The sequence below is a fragment of the Puma concolor genome, chromosome C1 (assembly GCF_028749965.1).
Source record: "Puma concolor isolate L17-30 chromosome C1, mPumCon1.1.hap2, whole genome shotgun sequence".
Classification (NCBI taxonomy): domain Eukaryota; kingdom Metazoa; phylum Chordata; class Mammalia; order Carnivora; family Felidae; genus Puma; species Puma concolor.
The window spans coordinates 190,090,203-190,105,243 of NC_141674.1; the positions used below are offsets into that span (position 1 = coordinate 190,090,203).

The 15,041-nt window shown below is 35.9% G+C and overlaps 1 protein-coding gene across 5 annotated transcripts in view; it reads right to left on the bottom strand.

The window, feature by feature from the left end:
* The window catches only part of ICA1L (islet cell autoantigen 1 like), a 93,231-nt gene that overhangs the window by 32,884 nt on the left and 45,306 nt on the right, over window positions 1-15,041 (bottom strand). For 4 of the 5 annotated variants that reach the window (XM_086719305.1, XM_086719303.1, XM_086719304.1 and 1 more), the window contains exon 11: window positions 720-974. The exons of the other annotated variant lie outside the window; for it this stretch is intronic. In XM_086719305.1, coding sequence (XP_086575431.1) covers window positions 720-974 — 255 coding nt within the window. The remainder of the gene's footprint in view (window positions 1-719; window positions 975-15,041) is intronic. 5 annotated transcript variants of the gene reach the window in all.

The following is a 15,041-nucleotide window of genomic DNA, read 5'->3' on the forward strand; positions in this document are numbered from 1 at the left end:
TGGGAGGTCTGGTAGGAGGACTCTTACAGCAGCCCAGAAAACCAAACAAGGCTCTAAATGCCTCTGATAATAGAGGAAGAAAGGAGAAGCATGAAATTGGAGACATATTTTAGAAATAGGATTGACAGCACTTAGCAATATATATGGAAGTGGGGACCAAAATGACTCCCAAGGTGCTAGGTTGATTACACGTTCCTGGGACAGCAGGTCAGTAGAGGGAGTCCCTGACATAAACACAAAGAAGAGGGCCCTTTCCTCAGGAAAACACCCTTCCCCGGCTTTCTACCACAACCCTCCAGTCCTGCTGCCTTGCCCAGGAGTTGCCAGGATCTACTCTAAACCCACAGGAAGAGAACACACCAAGCTTTGCTAGATGGAAGAAACAATATGACCTGCCATAAGTAGGGATAACTTAGCAGGTCAAGAGTTAAAATAAGACACTGATTTTCTATGTTGAGAAGACATCTGGGAAAGTCAATGCAGAAAATGTGGGGTTTGGTGGAGGTGGGAGGAAAGCAGCCCTTTTTTCAGTCTTACTGATATACTCCAGTAGTAATATTTGTTATTTTTTTCAGTTGGTGCGTATGATTGCAGATTTTATCTAGTAGTACTAAAGTTAAAATCAATATCCTTGTTGATTTTAGCATCCACATGCACATAGTTTTGCTTCACAAGGATAAAATAAGTCATGGGTGTCCAAATGTTTCATAGACACTTACTGTTGAAAGCTCCAACAGCATGAAGGCCAAGATCAAAGAGCTGTGAAGGAAGGAATCGTGAAGAATGAGCAAGAGGCTCAGACCCCACAGAAGGCTCCTGGAATGTGAGGCTGGTGCCGGGGCTCCCAAAGGCAGTCTGGCATTCTTGGGTAAATTCACTAGTACTTGAAGAACCAGGACTTAGCAGGTTGTTCAGAAATGAGAATTCCTTCTCAAAATCATCTTCCAGTGAATCAACAGGTAAATCTTTTGCAACTGTTGAATGAAAATAAAAACAGAATGGCTCTTTTCTTTTTGAGGAAATGAGAGTAAAATGTAGGGCAAATCAAATTTGGTTCACTGTTCTTATACATTAACATAATTTTTTAACAAAATTTTAGTGAACAATTAAATTGACTGGAAGTTTACATGAAATTATTTGTAATTGGGTAGGCTATAGATCAAAATGACCACATTTCACAATGAAGATACAATAGTTATGAATATCTAAGTGTGAAATAATGAAGCAGCCACTATTTAGGGCAGAAACTACAGGGGATGCAAGAAGTAGAAACAAATTAATGATCATAGAATTTAATTATTTAATTAATTACTCTCAGTAAAAAACAGTAGACTTTAATATACCACTCTCAGTAAAAAATATGCCCAAAAGGTAAAAGTAAAGATATAAAAAATCTAAACAGAGTAATCACTAAGATAGGTTTTGTAAATAAACCTAACAGAAAATACACTTGGACTGCCTGGCTGGCTCAGTCAGTAGAGTGTGTGACTCTTGATCTCAGGGTTGTGGGTCTGAGCTCCACAGTGAGTGTGGAGATTACTTAAAATAAAATCTTAAAAAAAAATGAAAAAGAAAATATATTTTCCTCTCAAGCACACATTGAAAATTCACCAAAATTATACTAAAGCAAACACATAAAAATCAATGAGTTTCTTAAAGTGGAAATACTACAAACAACATCCAAGAAAGTGAAGTAATTTAAAAAATGAAACTGAAAAACTAAAAGGCTCTTCCACTTGTAAATTTAAATACATTCTATTAAACAACTATTGGTTGAAAGGGCAATGGAATTTCTGAAAAATAATAATAAAAAAGACATTTCATGTTATAATCCATGGATACTTAAATAGCAATTAACAGAGAAAAAATAATCCTGAACACCTTTACTGATAAAAATGAAAAAGGCTTCCAGCATGATAGAGTGGGGAAGTCTATGGACAGGCATACCAGTTTTTAAATAACTGGTGAAAAATGTTTAAAAAACAATCATTAAAGTCTCTAGAAATTGTTCCAAGGACACACATCAAATGAGGAAACACCTACTCAAGAAAATCTATTAAAATTCAAACTATGGTATGTGAACTAAGAACCATTCCCTTCCCAGTTAAGCAAGATGGAAATTCCACTCTCACCCTGTGTAGCCAAGAACATAGGGCTCCTGCTCCCACAAGTCTCAGTCAAGAGTTATGTTCCCAGGAGGGGCAGGGTATCAGCATTTCATATCCTGTCCTCACTTACCTATTGGCTAAGTCTGGACAGTACAATCAAGAGGTGCAAGCTCCCATTTCCCACCCAGATAACAAGACCCCAGTCATAAGATTGAGACTATGATTTGGGTGTGGCATGCTGAGAATACAGGAGCCCTGGGTCATGTGACCCTGCTCATAATGTGGTAGTTTCATTTAGGAAAAGGCAGGCCAAAAAGACCTGAGATTACCATCACCCTCCTCACTTAGCACTCAGCTCCCAGAGCAAGGATCTTATACAGAAACATGTCATTGTTTTCATTCCCAGATAAAGCCCTAACTTAGAGATTTTGCCTGGAGAGAGAAGCAGACTATGAAATACCTCCAAATCTTGTCCCAAAGAACTGACTTCCTTTGCAACAGAGTACAGAGAAATTCAAGCCTAAGCATACTCCCCAGAACAGTGAAGGCTGTGGTGAAAAGCAATTGGGAAGAGACTGGAAGACTCATTGGACATACAGGCTAAAATGTAGGCCAACTAGTTTGCCTGAAAGAATCAGGGAAAAAGCCAATGGGGACAAGCCTACCTAGGTAGGGTAAGAATAAATCTCAGTGACCTTGGAAAATATCCTCTCACAGGAGTCCAAATTTTATTGGTTTTGTTTGTAGAACAATTTATGATCCAGAGCATTCTTAAAAATAATAAAGCAATGATATGGAAATTAGTGGTGTTTAACAGCTGGGTGTGATCAGGGAAAGGGACTGTCAAGGAGAATCCTTACCAAAACAAACGGTCATCCTAGGGTGACTGTGGGTAAACCTAATTCTGTATCCCTGTTCCACTGTTGAGAGCTGAGGGCCTGGGGAAGGGAGGATAGATTTCACCAAAATAATCCAGCCTGTCATTAAAGAAATAAAGCAAGCAAATAATAACAACAAGCCCCAAAGGAGAAGACCAGTAGCCAAAGCTGCTAAAATGTATTATCTAAAATGTCCAGTTTCCAACAAAAAACAGTAAGGTAGGCCAAAACAAACAATAAATAGTAAAGTATGACCAAACAATGGCAAGAAGGCAGGAACTCAAACTGCCTGTGAGAGCAAACCAAATGTCATATTAACAGGCAAAACCTTCAAAGCAACCCTTATAAATACATTTAAAGAACTAAAAGACAGTATGATTAAAGTAAAGGAAGTGTGTTCATAGATAGGGTAATTAACTAGATGGAGAGAATCCTCTCACAAGGTAAACATTATATCAGCACACTTCAAACATCTTACAACTTTATTTATCAATTTTACCTCAGTAAAGCTGAAAAATTTGTTAAAGCAATCTTTAAAAAGCAAAGGAAGGTGTTGTGACAATACTGTATCAAATAGAGAGTATCAGTAAAGAGTCAGAAATTACAAAAAAGAACCTAATAGAAATTCTGAAGTTGAAAAGTACAGTAACTGGGGCATGTGAGTGGCTCAGTCAGTTAAGTGTCCGACTCTTGATTTCAGCTCAGGTGATGATCTCATGGTTCATGGGATCGAGCCCCATGTCAGGCTCTGCACTGGCAGTGTGGAGCTCTCTTGGGATTCTCTCTCATCTCTGCCCCTTCCCTGCTTGCATGTGCACGCTCTCTTTCTCAAAATAAATAAACTTAAAAAAAATTTGTTTTAAAAGTACAATAACTGAGGGGCACCTGGGTGGCTCAGTCAGTTGGGCATCCAACTTCAGCTAAGGACATGATTTCACGGTCCGTGAGTCTGAGCCCCACATTGGGCTCTGTGCTGACAGCTCAGAGCCTGGAGCTTGCTTCTGATTCTATGTCTCTGTCTCTGCCCCTCCCCCACTCACGCTGTGTCTGTCTCTCTCTCTCAACAATATATAAACATTAAAAAACTTAAAAAAAAAAAGTACAATAACCGAAATGAAAAATTCACTGGTGAGGATCACCAGTAGATCTGAACTAGCATAAGAAAGAATTAGCTAACTTTAAGATAGACTGACAGCTTATGCAACCCAAAGAACTGAGAAAAGAAAAAAGAATGAAGAAAAATGCACAGTATCTAAGTGAAATGGCGGGCCAACATCAGAAGTTAAGAGTTTCAATAAGTTTCAATTGAATTATTCAATAATTCAATAAGAGTTTCAATTTGAAACAATAAGAGTTTCAAAAAGATGGCGGGGTAGAATTTGAAGAAATAATGGACAAAATGTCCCAAATTTGTTGAAAACATCAATGTACTCATCCAACAAGCTTAATAAAACCCAAGCAGAATCAATGTAAAGAGATCCATATCTAGATACTTCATAAGCAAACCACTGAAAGCCAATGATAAGGAAAAAATCTCCACATTCACAGACTGGAAGGAACAATATTGTCCAGATAGCAATCAACTCCAACTGATGTATGAATTCAACATGATGATTGTAAAATCTATATGGAAATGCAAACAAGTTAGAATAGCCAAAACAATTTTGAAAAAAACCCCAATGCTGTAGGGGCGCCTGGGTGGCTCAGTCGGTTAAGCGTCCGACTGCAGCTAAGGTCATGATCTCGCGGTTTGTAAGTTCGAGCCCTACCATGAGGCTCTGTGCTGACAGCCTGGAGCCTGCTTCCAATTCTGTGTCTCCCTCTCTCTCTGCCCCTCCCCCGCTCATGCTCTGTCTCTCTCAAAAATAAATAAATTTAAAAAAAAAGAACAATGCTGTAGGACTTATACTACTTAATTTCAAAATTTACTATAAAGCCACAGTAATCAAGACAGTAGGGTACTGACCAAGGTTAGGTATATAGATCAGTGGAACAGAAACTAGAATCCAGAAACACACCCTTACATTTTTTTTGGTCACTTGATTTTAACAAAAATGCCAAGAAAATACAGTGAATAAAGGAATATCTTTTCAATAAATGGTACTAGTACAAGTAGATATACATATGCAATAAACAAAAACAAAAATAAACCTTACCTACCTCACACAATACATTAACTCAAAATGATCATAGTCCCACAGGTAAGAGTTAAAATTACAAAACTTCAAGAATACATAAGAGAAAATCTTTGTAATCTTGGGTAGGGAGATCTAGATGTGATACCAAAAGAACAACCCATAGAAGAAAAAAAATGTTAAGTTGAACTTCATAAAATTTAAAAAATTTTGTGTTTCAAGAGGCAAAATTGAGAAAATAAGATGACTGGAATATTTACAAGTCCTATGTCTGACAACTTGTATGAAGAATAATCATGCAATTTAATTATAAGGTAAATAACCCAATTAAAAAATTGGCAATAGATCTTAACAGATTTGTCAACAAAGATATACGAATGGCCAATAAACACAGGAAAAGATACTCAACATCATAAGTCACTAGGGAAATGCAAATTAAAGCCACAAATTAAAAGCGCTAGAATGTACATGATTAAGAAGATAATACCAAATGTTGACAAAGATGTGGAGAAACTAGACCCCTCATACTTTGCTAGTGGGAATGAAATAGTAGTAGAGCCATTTTGCAAAACCATTTAGCAGTTCCTCAGAAAGATAAAGTCAAATTTGCCACATAACCTAGCAGTTCCATTTCTAGGGATCTAACCAATAAAAATAAATCTTATGTCCATACTAGGAGAAGTACTTGAATGTTCACAGCAACAGAATTACAACAGCCAAAAACTGTAAACAGTCCAAATGTCCATCAACTGATAAATGGATAAATATAATGTGGTATATCCATACAATGGAATACATTCATAAATAAAAAGTAATAAACTATAGTTAGCAAAATGTGGTGTATACATATAATGGAGTATTATTCAGACTTGTAAAGGAAGAAAATTCTGCAATATACCACAACATGGAATGGATCTTGAGGACATTATGCTAAGTGAAATAAGCCAGTCACAAAAGGACAAATACTATATGATTCCACTTACATGAGGTACTTGGAATAGTCAAAATCATAGAGAACAAAGGAGAATGTTGGGTGTTAGGGGCAGAGGTGGGGGAATGGGTAATTATCATTTAATGGATACAGACTTTCAGTTTTATAATGAAAAAAGTTAGAGATGGATGGTGGTGATGGTTGCACAATTTAATACCAGTATACACTTAAAACGGGTAGGATAGTAAATTTTATGTGTATTTTTCGATAAAACAATTAAGGGGGGGGAAGTAATGAACTACTGCTATTTGCAACAACATGGATGAATCTAGAAAAACATTAGGCTTAATGGCAGACATAAAAAGCCAGACACAAAAGGCGAACTTTTGTACAATTTCAGTCCAGGAAAGGGAAATTTAGAGAGACAGAAATCAGATTAGTAATTTTCTAGGACAGAGTGGGAGCAAGGATTATAAACAAGTACAAGAGGCTTTTGGGAAATATTCTAATATTCACTGAGGTGATAACATGCACAACTCTATAAATTTACGAAAAATCATAGAATCTTACACTCAGAATTGGTAATTTTTAGGTATTTAACTTACACCTCAATAAAGCTGTTAAAAATCAAGATTTTATACAAATCTATACAAATATCTGACAATCTAGACAAAACGAATAATTTGAGAAAAATATAATTTGCTGAAATTGATTTTAGTACATATAGAAAGGTTAAACAGAACAATTTCCATTGAGAAGAAAACACAAAAAATGCATCAGGCCTAAATGTCTTCACAGGGAAATCAACTGCAATGCAGAATTAGTAAATAAAATATCAACAGATTAATGCACAATGACAAAGCTGGACTTATAACTGGAATGCAAAGATGGTGTAGTATCAGGAAACCTATTAATATAATTTATCATATTAATACATTTAAGAAAAAAATCAAATAACTGCTGGCATAGATGTGGAAAAAGCTGTTGGAAAAATTCAACAACCATTCCTAATAAAACTCTTAAGAAATTAGGAGTGTATAGATACTTTCTTTTTTTCTAAGTTTATTAATTTTGAGAGAGAGAGAGACAAGGAGAGAGAGACAGAATCCCAAGCAAGCTCTGTGTTGTTAGCGCAGAGCCCAACACGGGACCCAATCTCATGAACCATGAGATCATGACCTGAGCTGAAATCTAGAGTTGGATGCTTAACAGACTGAGCCATCCAGGCACCCCGTGGATACTTCTTTAACGTCACAAAATCTATAGCTCATTTCAAAAGCCAACATCTTAATTAATTCAGAAACATTACAGGAACTTCCACTAAAATTAGGAAATGCCCACTAATATTCAACTGGTTCTGGAGGTAGTAACCAATGCAATTAAACAAAAGAAATCAATTACAGTAACAAGAACTGGTAAAGAAAAAACAGGATTATATCTATTTGCAGATGACATGATGGTATACCTGGAAAACGCTAGAAAATCAATGATAAAACTAACTCAAACTATAAGAAAATTCTAGGTAGCAACATATAATATTAACATACAAAAAGTCAATAGAATTTTGGGGCACCTGGGTGGCTCAGTCTGTTAAGCTCTAACTCTTTGATTTCCACTCAGATCATGATCTCACAGTTGTAAGAGAGAGGCCCATGTTGGGTTCCATGCTGAGTGTGGAGACTGCGTAAGATTCCCTTTCTCTCTCTCCCTCTGTCCCTCCCCAGCTTCTGCTCTCAGTCTCAAAAAACAGACAGATAAATAAATATCAGAAGTTTAAAAAAATCAACAGCATTTATTTATATACACAAATTAATAACCAGTTAAAAGTATAATGGAAAGGGGTACCTGGCTGGCTTAGTTAGTAGAGCATGTGACTCTCGATCTCAAGGTCATGAGTTCAAGCCCAACATTGGGCATAAAGATTATTTATACACACACACACACACACACACACACACACACACACACACACACACGTATATGTAATGGAAAAGAAAACCTCACTTACAGTGACAACAAACAAGATAAAATACTGAGAAAAAACAAAACTGTTCAAAACCTATATTTAAAAAAACCTGTATATAAAAGATACACAAGAAAATTTTAACAAATAGGAAAAATGTCCCTTGTTTCTGGTTAGGATGTCTCAGCACCATCAAGCTGTCAGTTTTTCACATTTAATATAATCACAATAAAAGGAATAATGGGTTTTATGCAGCTGGACAACATGATATAAAATTTATATTGAGGGGCACCTGGGTGGCACCTGGATGCTCAGCTCAGTTGAGCATCCGACTTCGGCTCAGGTCATGATCTCACAGCTCGTGAGTTCAAGCCCCGCGTTGGGCTCTGTGCTGACAGCTCAGAGGCTGGAGCCTGCTTCGGATTCTGTGTCTCCCTCTCTCTCTACCCCACCCCTGCTCACACTCTGTCTCTCTCTCTCTCTCAAAAAATAAACATTAAAAAATTTTTTTAATTTATATTGAAAAATAAACATGCAAGAATAGCTAAGAAAATAATTAAAAGGATACTAGCCCTACCAGATATAAAAACACAAAAGAAAATTTCAATAATTAAAACCACATGGCATTGGTACATGCACACATCAATAAAATACAAATAAAGTCCAGAAACAGACCTAAATACAAACAGAAACCTAGTATATGATTGGAAGTTATCTCAAATTACTGTGGCAAAGATGGCATTAAAAAAAAATGATATAAAAGGATGGCCACTTATAAAAGATAACATTTAATCCACTGCTAATACCATATGGCTAAATAAACTCCAAATGAATTGGAGGTCTAAATGTGGGGGCACCTGGGTGGCTCAGTCGGTTAAGTGTCTGACTCTTGATTTTGGTTCAGGTCATGATCTCAAAGTTCGTGAGATCAAGCCCTGAGTCTGGCTCTGTGCTGACAGTGCAGAATCTGCTTGGGATTCTCTTTCTCTCTCTGTCTGCCCCTCCCCACACTCATGCTCGCTCCCTCTCTCTCTCCTCTCTCTCTCAAAATAAATAAACATTAATAAAATAAATAAATGTAAAAAATAAAAGTACACGAATACTAGAAGACACCATCAACGAATTTTTCTAACCTGATTCTTCATATGACAAAAATCAAATCCAATAAAAGAAAAGACTGATAAATTTGACTACACTAAATTATTTTTAAAAATTTATAAGGCAAGAAACAACTACATGAAAAGTCAAAAGACAAATGACAAAACGGGAGAAAATATCTGCAACATAACTGCTTGGGGAAGATATTCAAGGTAGTTTCTACTGAGTGTCCATAACTGCTGGATAGCGGAGGTACACTAGACCATAAGATAGACATGGTCCTCACAGTTTCACAGATACATCTGGACAAGGGCCCAAACATACAAAACAAATAATGACTTCAGTTCCACTTCAGTGTGCTACAAAGTAGAAGCACAGGTATTGGATTCCTGTATAGAGAGACCTATACAGGTTTTAATGTTGAGGAATTAAGTATTAAATTAAAAGTAAAGAATTTTAAATATCACATTATCCATTTATATGATGAAATTATAATTTATTAACCATTTTCAGAGTTAGAAAACTGAGGTGCTCCAAATTCTCTTATTTGATAATGTTTTTCCTTGTGATCTTTGGCTGCTGAAACAAAACAATTAATTAAGTATTAAATTAAAAGTAAAGAATTTTAAATATCACATTATCCATTTATATGATGAAATTATAATTTCTTAACCATTTTCAGAGTTAGAAAACTGAGGTGCTCCAAATTCTCTTATTTGATAATGTTTTTCCTTGTGATCTTTGGCTGCTGAAACAAAAGCACATAAAAGGTAAGTTGAACAAGGAGAAATTTAGCATGCTTATTTACTGTAATATTTTGTAATTATTGGTTTAAGTGTTCAATTGGCCAAATAAGTTTATAATATATATAAAAGGGAGATGTAAAAATTTAAAGAGCCATATATAAAGATTACATTTGTGTGTGTGTGTGTGTATGTGTGTATACATGTATATATGTGGGTACATATGTATATATGCACATACACACACACAGATGGTTCCCTACTTACAATGGTTTGACTTACTATTTTCTGACTTTATGATGATGCAAAAGAGATACATATTCAATAGAAACTGTACTTCAAATGCTGAATTTAATATTTTCCCCGGGCTAGTGATATGCAATACAATATTCTCTTACGATTCTGGGCAGCAGCAACAAGCCACAAATCCCAGTCAGCCATGTGATCACAGGATAAACAACTGATACACTTACAAACTTCTGTACCCATAAAACCATTCTGTTTTCAGTTTCAGTACAGTATTCAATAAATTACATGAGATATTCAACACTATTATAAAATAGGCTTTGCGTTAGATCATTTTGCCCACCTGTAGGCTAAAGTAAATGTTCTGAGCACATTTAAGGTAGGCCAGGATGAGCTATGATGTTCAGTATGTTCAATGTATTAAATGTATTTTGACTTACGTTTTTTTTGGTATAGAAGAGAACATACATTTTTGATTTTTTGATTTTTAAAAATGTTTTCAATTATTTTTTATTTTAATTCCAGTATAGTTAACATACAGTGCTATATTAGTTTCAGTGTTCAGCTTACAGTATTTTCAATTTATGATGGGTTTATCAGGATGTAACTACACCTAAAGTTAAGAAAGATCTGTAACACAATAGATACAACTTATATATATAAATATATATATATACTGTATATGTGTATGTATGTAACATGTGTATATACATATTATATGTATATGTATGTATACACCTATACATACGTGGCTCTGTGCGGACAGTGCAGAATCTGCTTGGGATTCTCTTTCCATCTCTCTCTGCCCCTCCCCACACTCATGCTCGCTCTTTCTCTCAAAATAAATATTAACAAAATAAATAAATGTAAAAAATAAAAGTACACAAATACTAGAAGACAGCATCAATGATTTTTTCTAACCTGAGTTTTGCATATGACAAAAATCAAGATCCAATAAAAGAAAAGATTGATAAATTTGACTACATTAAATTATTTTTTAATGTAATTGTAATAATTGTAATTATTCAGGTCCTTTGTTATATCTATGTTCCCTTGAAAGTTAAAAGTTTTCACATTCCATGTAAATTGGTATAGCCATTATAAGGAAAACAGTATGAATATCTCCATATTAAAAACAGAACCACCATATGATCCAGCAATGCCACTTCTGGCTATTTATCTGAAAACAAACAAATAACTATCTTGAAGAGATACATGCATCCCATGTTCATTTTGGCATTATTTACAATAACTAAGATATGGAAATGACCTAAGTGTCCATTAATGGATGAATGGGCAAAGAAAATGTGAGATATATCTATATACATATAGATATATACACACACATACATGTACATATGTACATATATACGTACATGTATGTATGTATATACATACACAATGGAGTATTAATCAGCCATTTAAAAAAAGAATGAAATCTTGCCATTTGCAACAACATGGATAGACCTTGAGGGAATTATACTAAGTGAAATATGACAGAGAAGACATTTCCTGTATGATCTCACTTATTTGTGGAATTTAAAAAACAAGGAACGGGGGCACCTGGGTGGCTCAGTTGGTTAAGTGTTTGGCTCAGGTCATGATCTCACAGTTCATGAGTTCAAGCCCCGCATCCGGCTCTGTGCTGACTGCTCAGAGCTTGAGGCCTGCTTTGAATTCTGTGTCTCCCTCTCTCTCTGCCCCTCCCCTGCTCACGTTCTCTCTCTCAAAAATGAACATTTACAAAATTTTATTTAAAAAAAAAAAGGCAAACTAAAACCAAGCTCAAAGACCAGATTTGGAGGTTGCCAGAGGCAGGGGATGGGGGTGGGGGGGGTAGGCAAAATAGGTGACTAAAGTGGGGTCACCTGGGTGGTTCAGTAGGTTAAACATCTGACTCTTGACTTTGGCTCAGGATATGTCATGGATTGTGAGACTGAGCCCTGCTTCAGTCTCTGCACTGACAGCACAGAGCCTGCTTGGGATTCTTTCTCTCCCTCTCTCTCTGCCTTTCCCCCATTCATGCTCGCTCTCTCTCTCTCTCTCTCTCTCTCTCCCTCTCTCTCTCAAAATAAGTAAACATTTAAAAATAAATAAATAATAGGGATGTAATGTCTAGCATGGCAACTAGTTAATAATACTGTATTGCATATTTGAAAGTTGCTGAATGAATAAATCTTAAAATATCTTATCACAAGAAAAAATTTTTGTAACTATGTCTGGTGACATACGTTAACTAGACTTATTGTGGTGATCATTTCACAATATATACAAATATCAAATCATGCTGTGAATCTGAAACTAGTGTATCATTTATATATCAATTAATAAAAAAGTTTTCACATTCAAAAGCTTATCCCCTCCCTGGTGGACCTGTGTCTAATTCTGCATTCTCTGAAAGTCCATTTTATATTTTGTTCTGCCTGATTTCCATGTCTTTGCACAACAGATATTCACTTTATGTGCACAGTTGTAAGCAGCTTCTCCACATTCCTCACCTATAACAAAGTGAGAGTAGTAGTGATTTCATACCAAGAAAAAGATCAAACATATGTGCTAAAAGACAGCATACTCTTAAGGGGTTTTTTGAATGTTAAAAACCAGGGGCTCAATAAGTTAAGTGTTCAACTCCTGATTTTGGCTCAGTAACGATCTCATGGTTTCATGAGTTCAAGCCCTACATTGGGCTCTGTGCCAAAAGCCAGAGCCTGCGTGGGATTCTCTGTCTCCCTCTCTCTGCATGCGCTCTCTCTTTCTCTCTCAAAAATAAATAAACATTAAAAAAAATTAAATGGGAATGCAAGCTGGTGCAGTGACTCTGGAAAACAGTATGGAAGTTCCTCAAAAAACTAAAAATAGAACTACCCTACGACCCAGCAATTGCACTACTAGGCATTTATCCAAGGGATACAGGTGTGCTGTTTTGAAGGGACACATGCACCCCCATATTGATAGCAGCACTATCAACAATAGCCAGAGTATGGAAAGAGCCCAAATGTCCATCGGTGGATGAATGGATAAAGATGATGTGGCATATATATACAATGGAGTATTACTCGGCAATCAAAAAGAATGAAATCTTGCCATTTGCAACTTCGTGGATGGAACTAGAGGGTATTATGCTAAGCAAAATTAGTCAGAGAAGGACAATTATCATATGACTTCACTCACATGAGGACTTTAAGAGACAAAACAAATGAACATAAGGGAAGAGAAGCAATAATAATATAAAAACAGGGAGGAGGACAAAACAGAAGAGACTCATAGAGAACAAACTGAGGGTTACTGGAGGGGTTGTGGAAGGGGGGATGGGCTAAATGGGTAAGGGGCACTAAGGAATCTACTCCTGAAATCATTGTTGCACTATATGCTAACTAATTTGGATGTAAATTTAAAAAAATAAAAAATAAAACAAGTTAAAAAAAAAAAGACCCTACAAACCAAAGCTCTTCAGGCAGAAAAAAATTGTGTTTTTTTTTTTTAAAAACTATCTCCAAGTATGAGGTGTATATTGAGACAAATTATGCCCCATTATTAATTCAGGAGCCAGTTTCTCACATAATACACCTGTACCTCATTTGCCTAGTAAAAACAGAGACCAGAAACAAAAACAAAACCAATAACCAAACAAAAACAAAAAGCCCAAGATTTTGACATCTTCAACTATTATCAAGGGCATTTTTCAAAAAGATAAATGAAATGTAAATGTCTCCTATACACAACATGAATAGTGTTGCTGATGTATAGTGAGCTTAGAGGGTGGAATACATCTAAGGACAAGGTAGTAATATCTGTACTACACTCTTATAAAATTTGATGCTCAGTTTGGAAAACTCAAAAGAAAATAGAAAAAATTAAATCAACCAAAGTAATCAAAAGAAAAACAAAATCAAAAGAAAGGTGTAAGGAACTCAGGGTTATTTAGCAAAATATATAGAAGAAAACAAATACTAACAAAAATATAAACTAGTTAAGCTAAGCTAATGTCTTACAGAGGAAACTTTAAGCCAAGAAGTCTTATTAGGACAGAAAGGGTCATTATAGGGGCGCCTGGGTGGCGCAGTCGGTTAAGCGTCCGACTTCAGCCAGGTCACGATCTCGCGGTCCGGGAGTTCGAGCCCGCGTCGGGCTCTGGGCTGATGGCTCAGAGCCTGGAGCCTGTTTCTGATTCTGTGTCTCCCTCTCTCTCTGCCCCTCCCCCGTTCATGCTCTGTCTCTCTCTGTCCCAAAAATAAATAAACGTTGAAAAAAAAAAAATTTAAAAAAAAAAAGGGTCATTATATTGATAACAGATTAATTCACTGAACAGATACAAGAATTTGAAATTTATATTCAACCATCACTTCAAAATCCTCAAAATATAAAAAATGAAAAACTATAGAGAGAATGAAAATCCACTTCAATAGCAGGGATTTCAAAACACATTTCCCAATTATTGATACATCAAATAAATTAAAAATTAGTAAAGATATAAAAGACTTAGAGCAGCACAAATAATAAGCTTGATGTAATAGACACACAGGCTTCTGCATTCAACAGTTAGAGAACACATATTCTTCTCAACCACATGGGATAATTAGAACATCTGGCTACTTTTTAGGCTATAGAGAGCATCCCAATAATTCAAAGAATCAGTATCATAAAGATACATTCTTTGACCATAATGAAATTAAGTTAAAAATCAATGACGGGGTGCCTGGGTGGTACAGTCGGTTAAGGGACCAACTTTGGCTTAGGTCGTGATCTCGCAGTTCATGGGTTCAAGCCCCATGTTAGGCTCTGTGTGGATAGCTCACAGCCTGGAGCCTGCTTCGGATTCTGTGTCTCCCTCTTTCTGCCCCTCCCCTGCTTGTGCTCACTCTCTCTCTCTCTTAAAAATAAACATAAAAGTTTTGTTTTTTTTAAATCAATGACAAAAAAAATAATTTCAATATCTCCT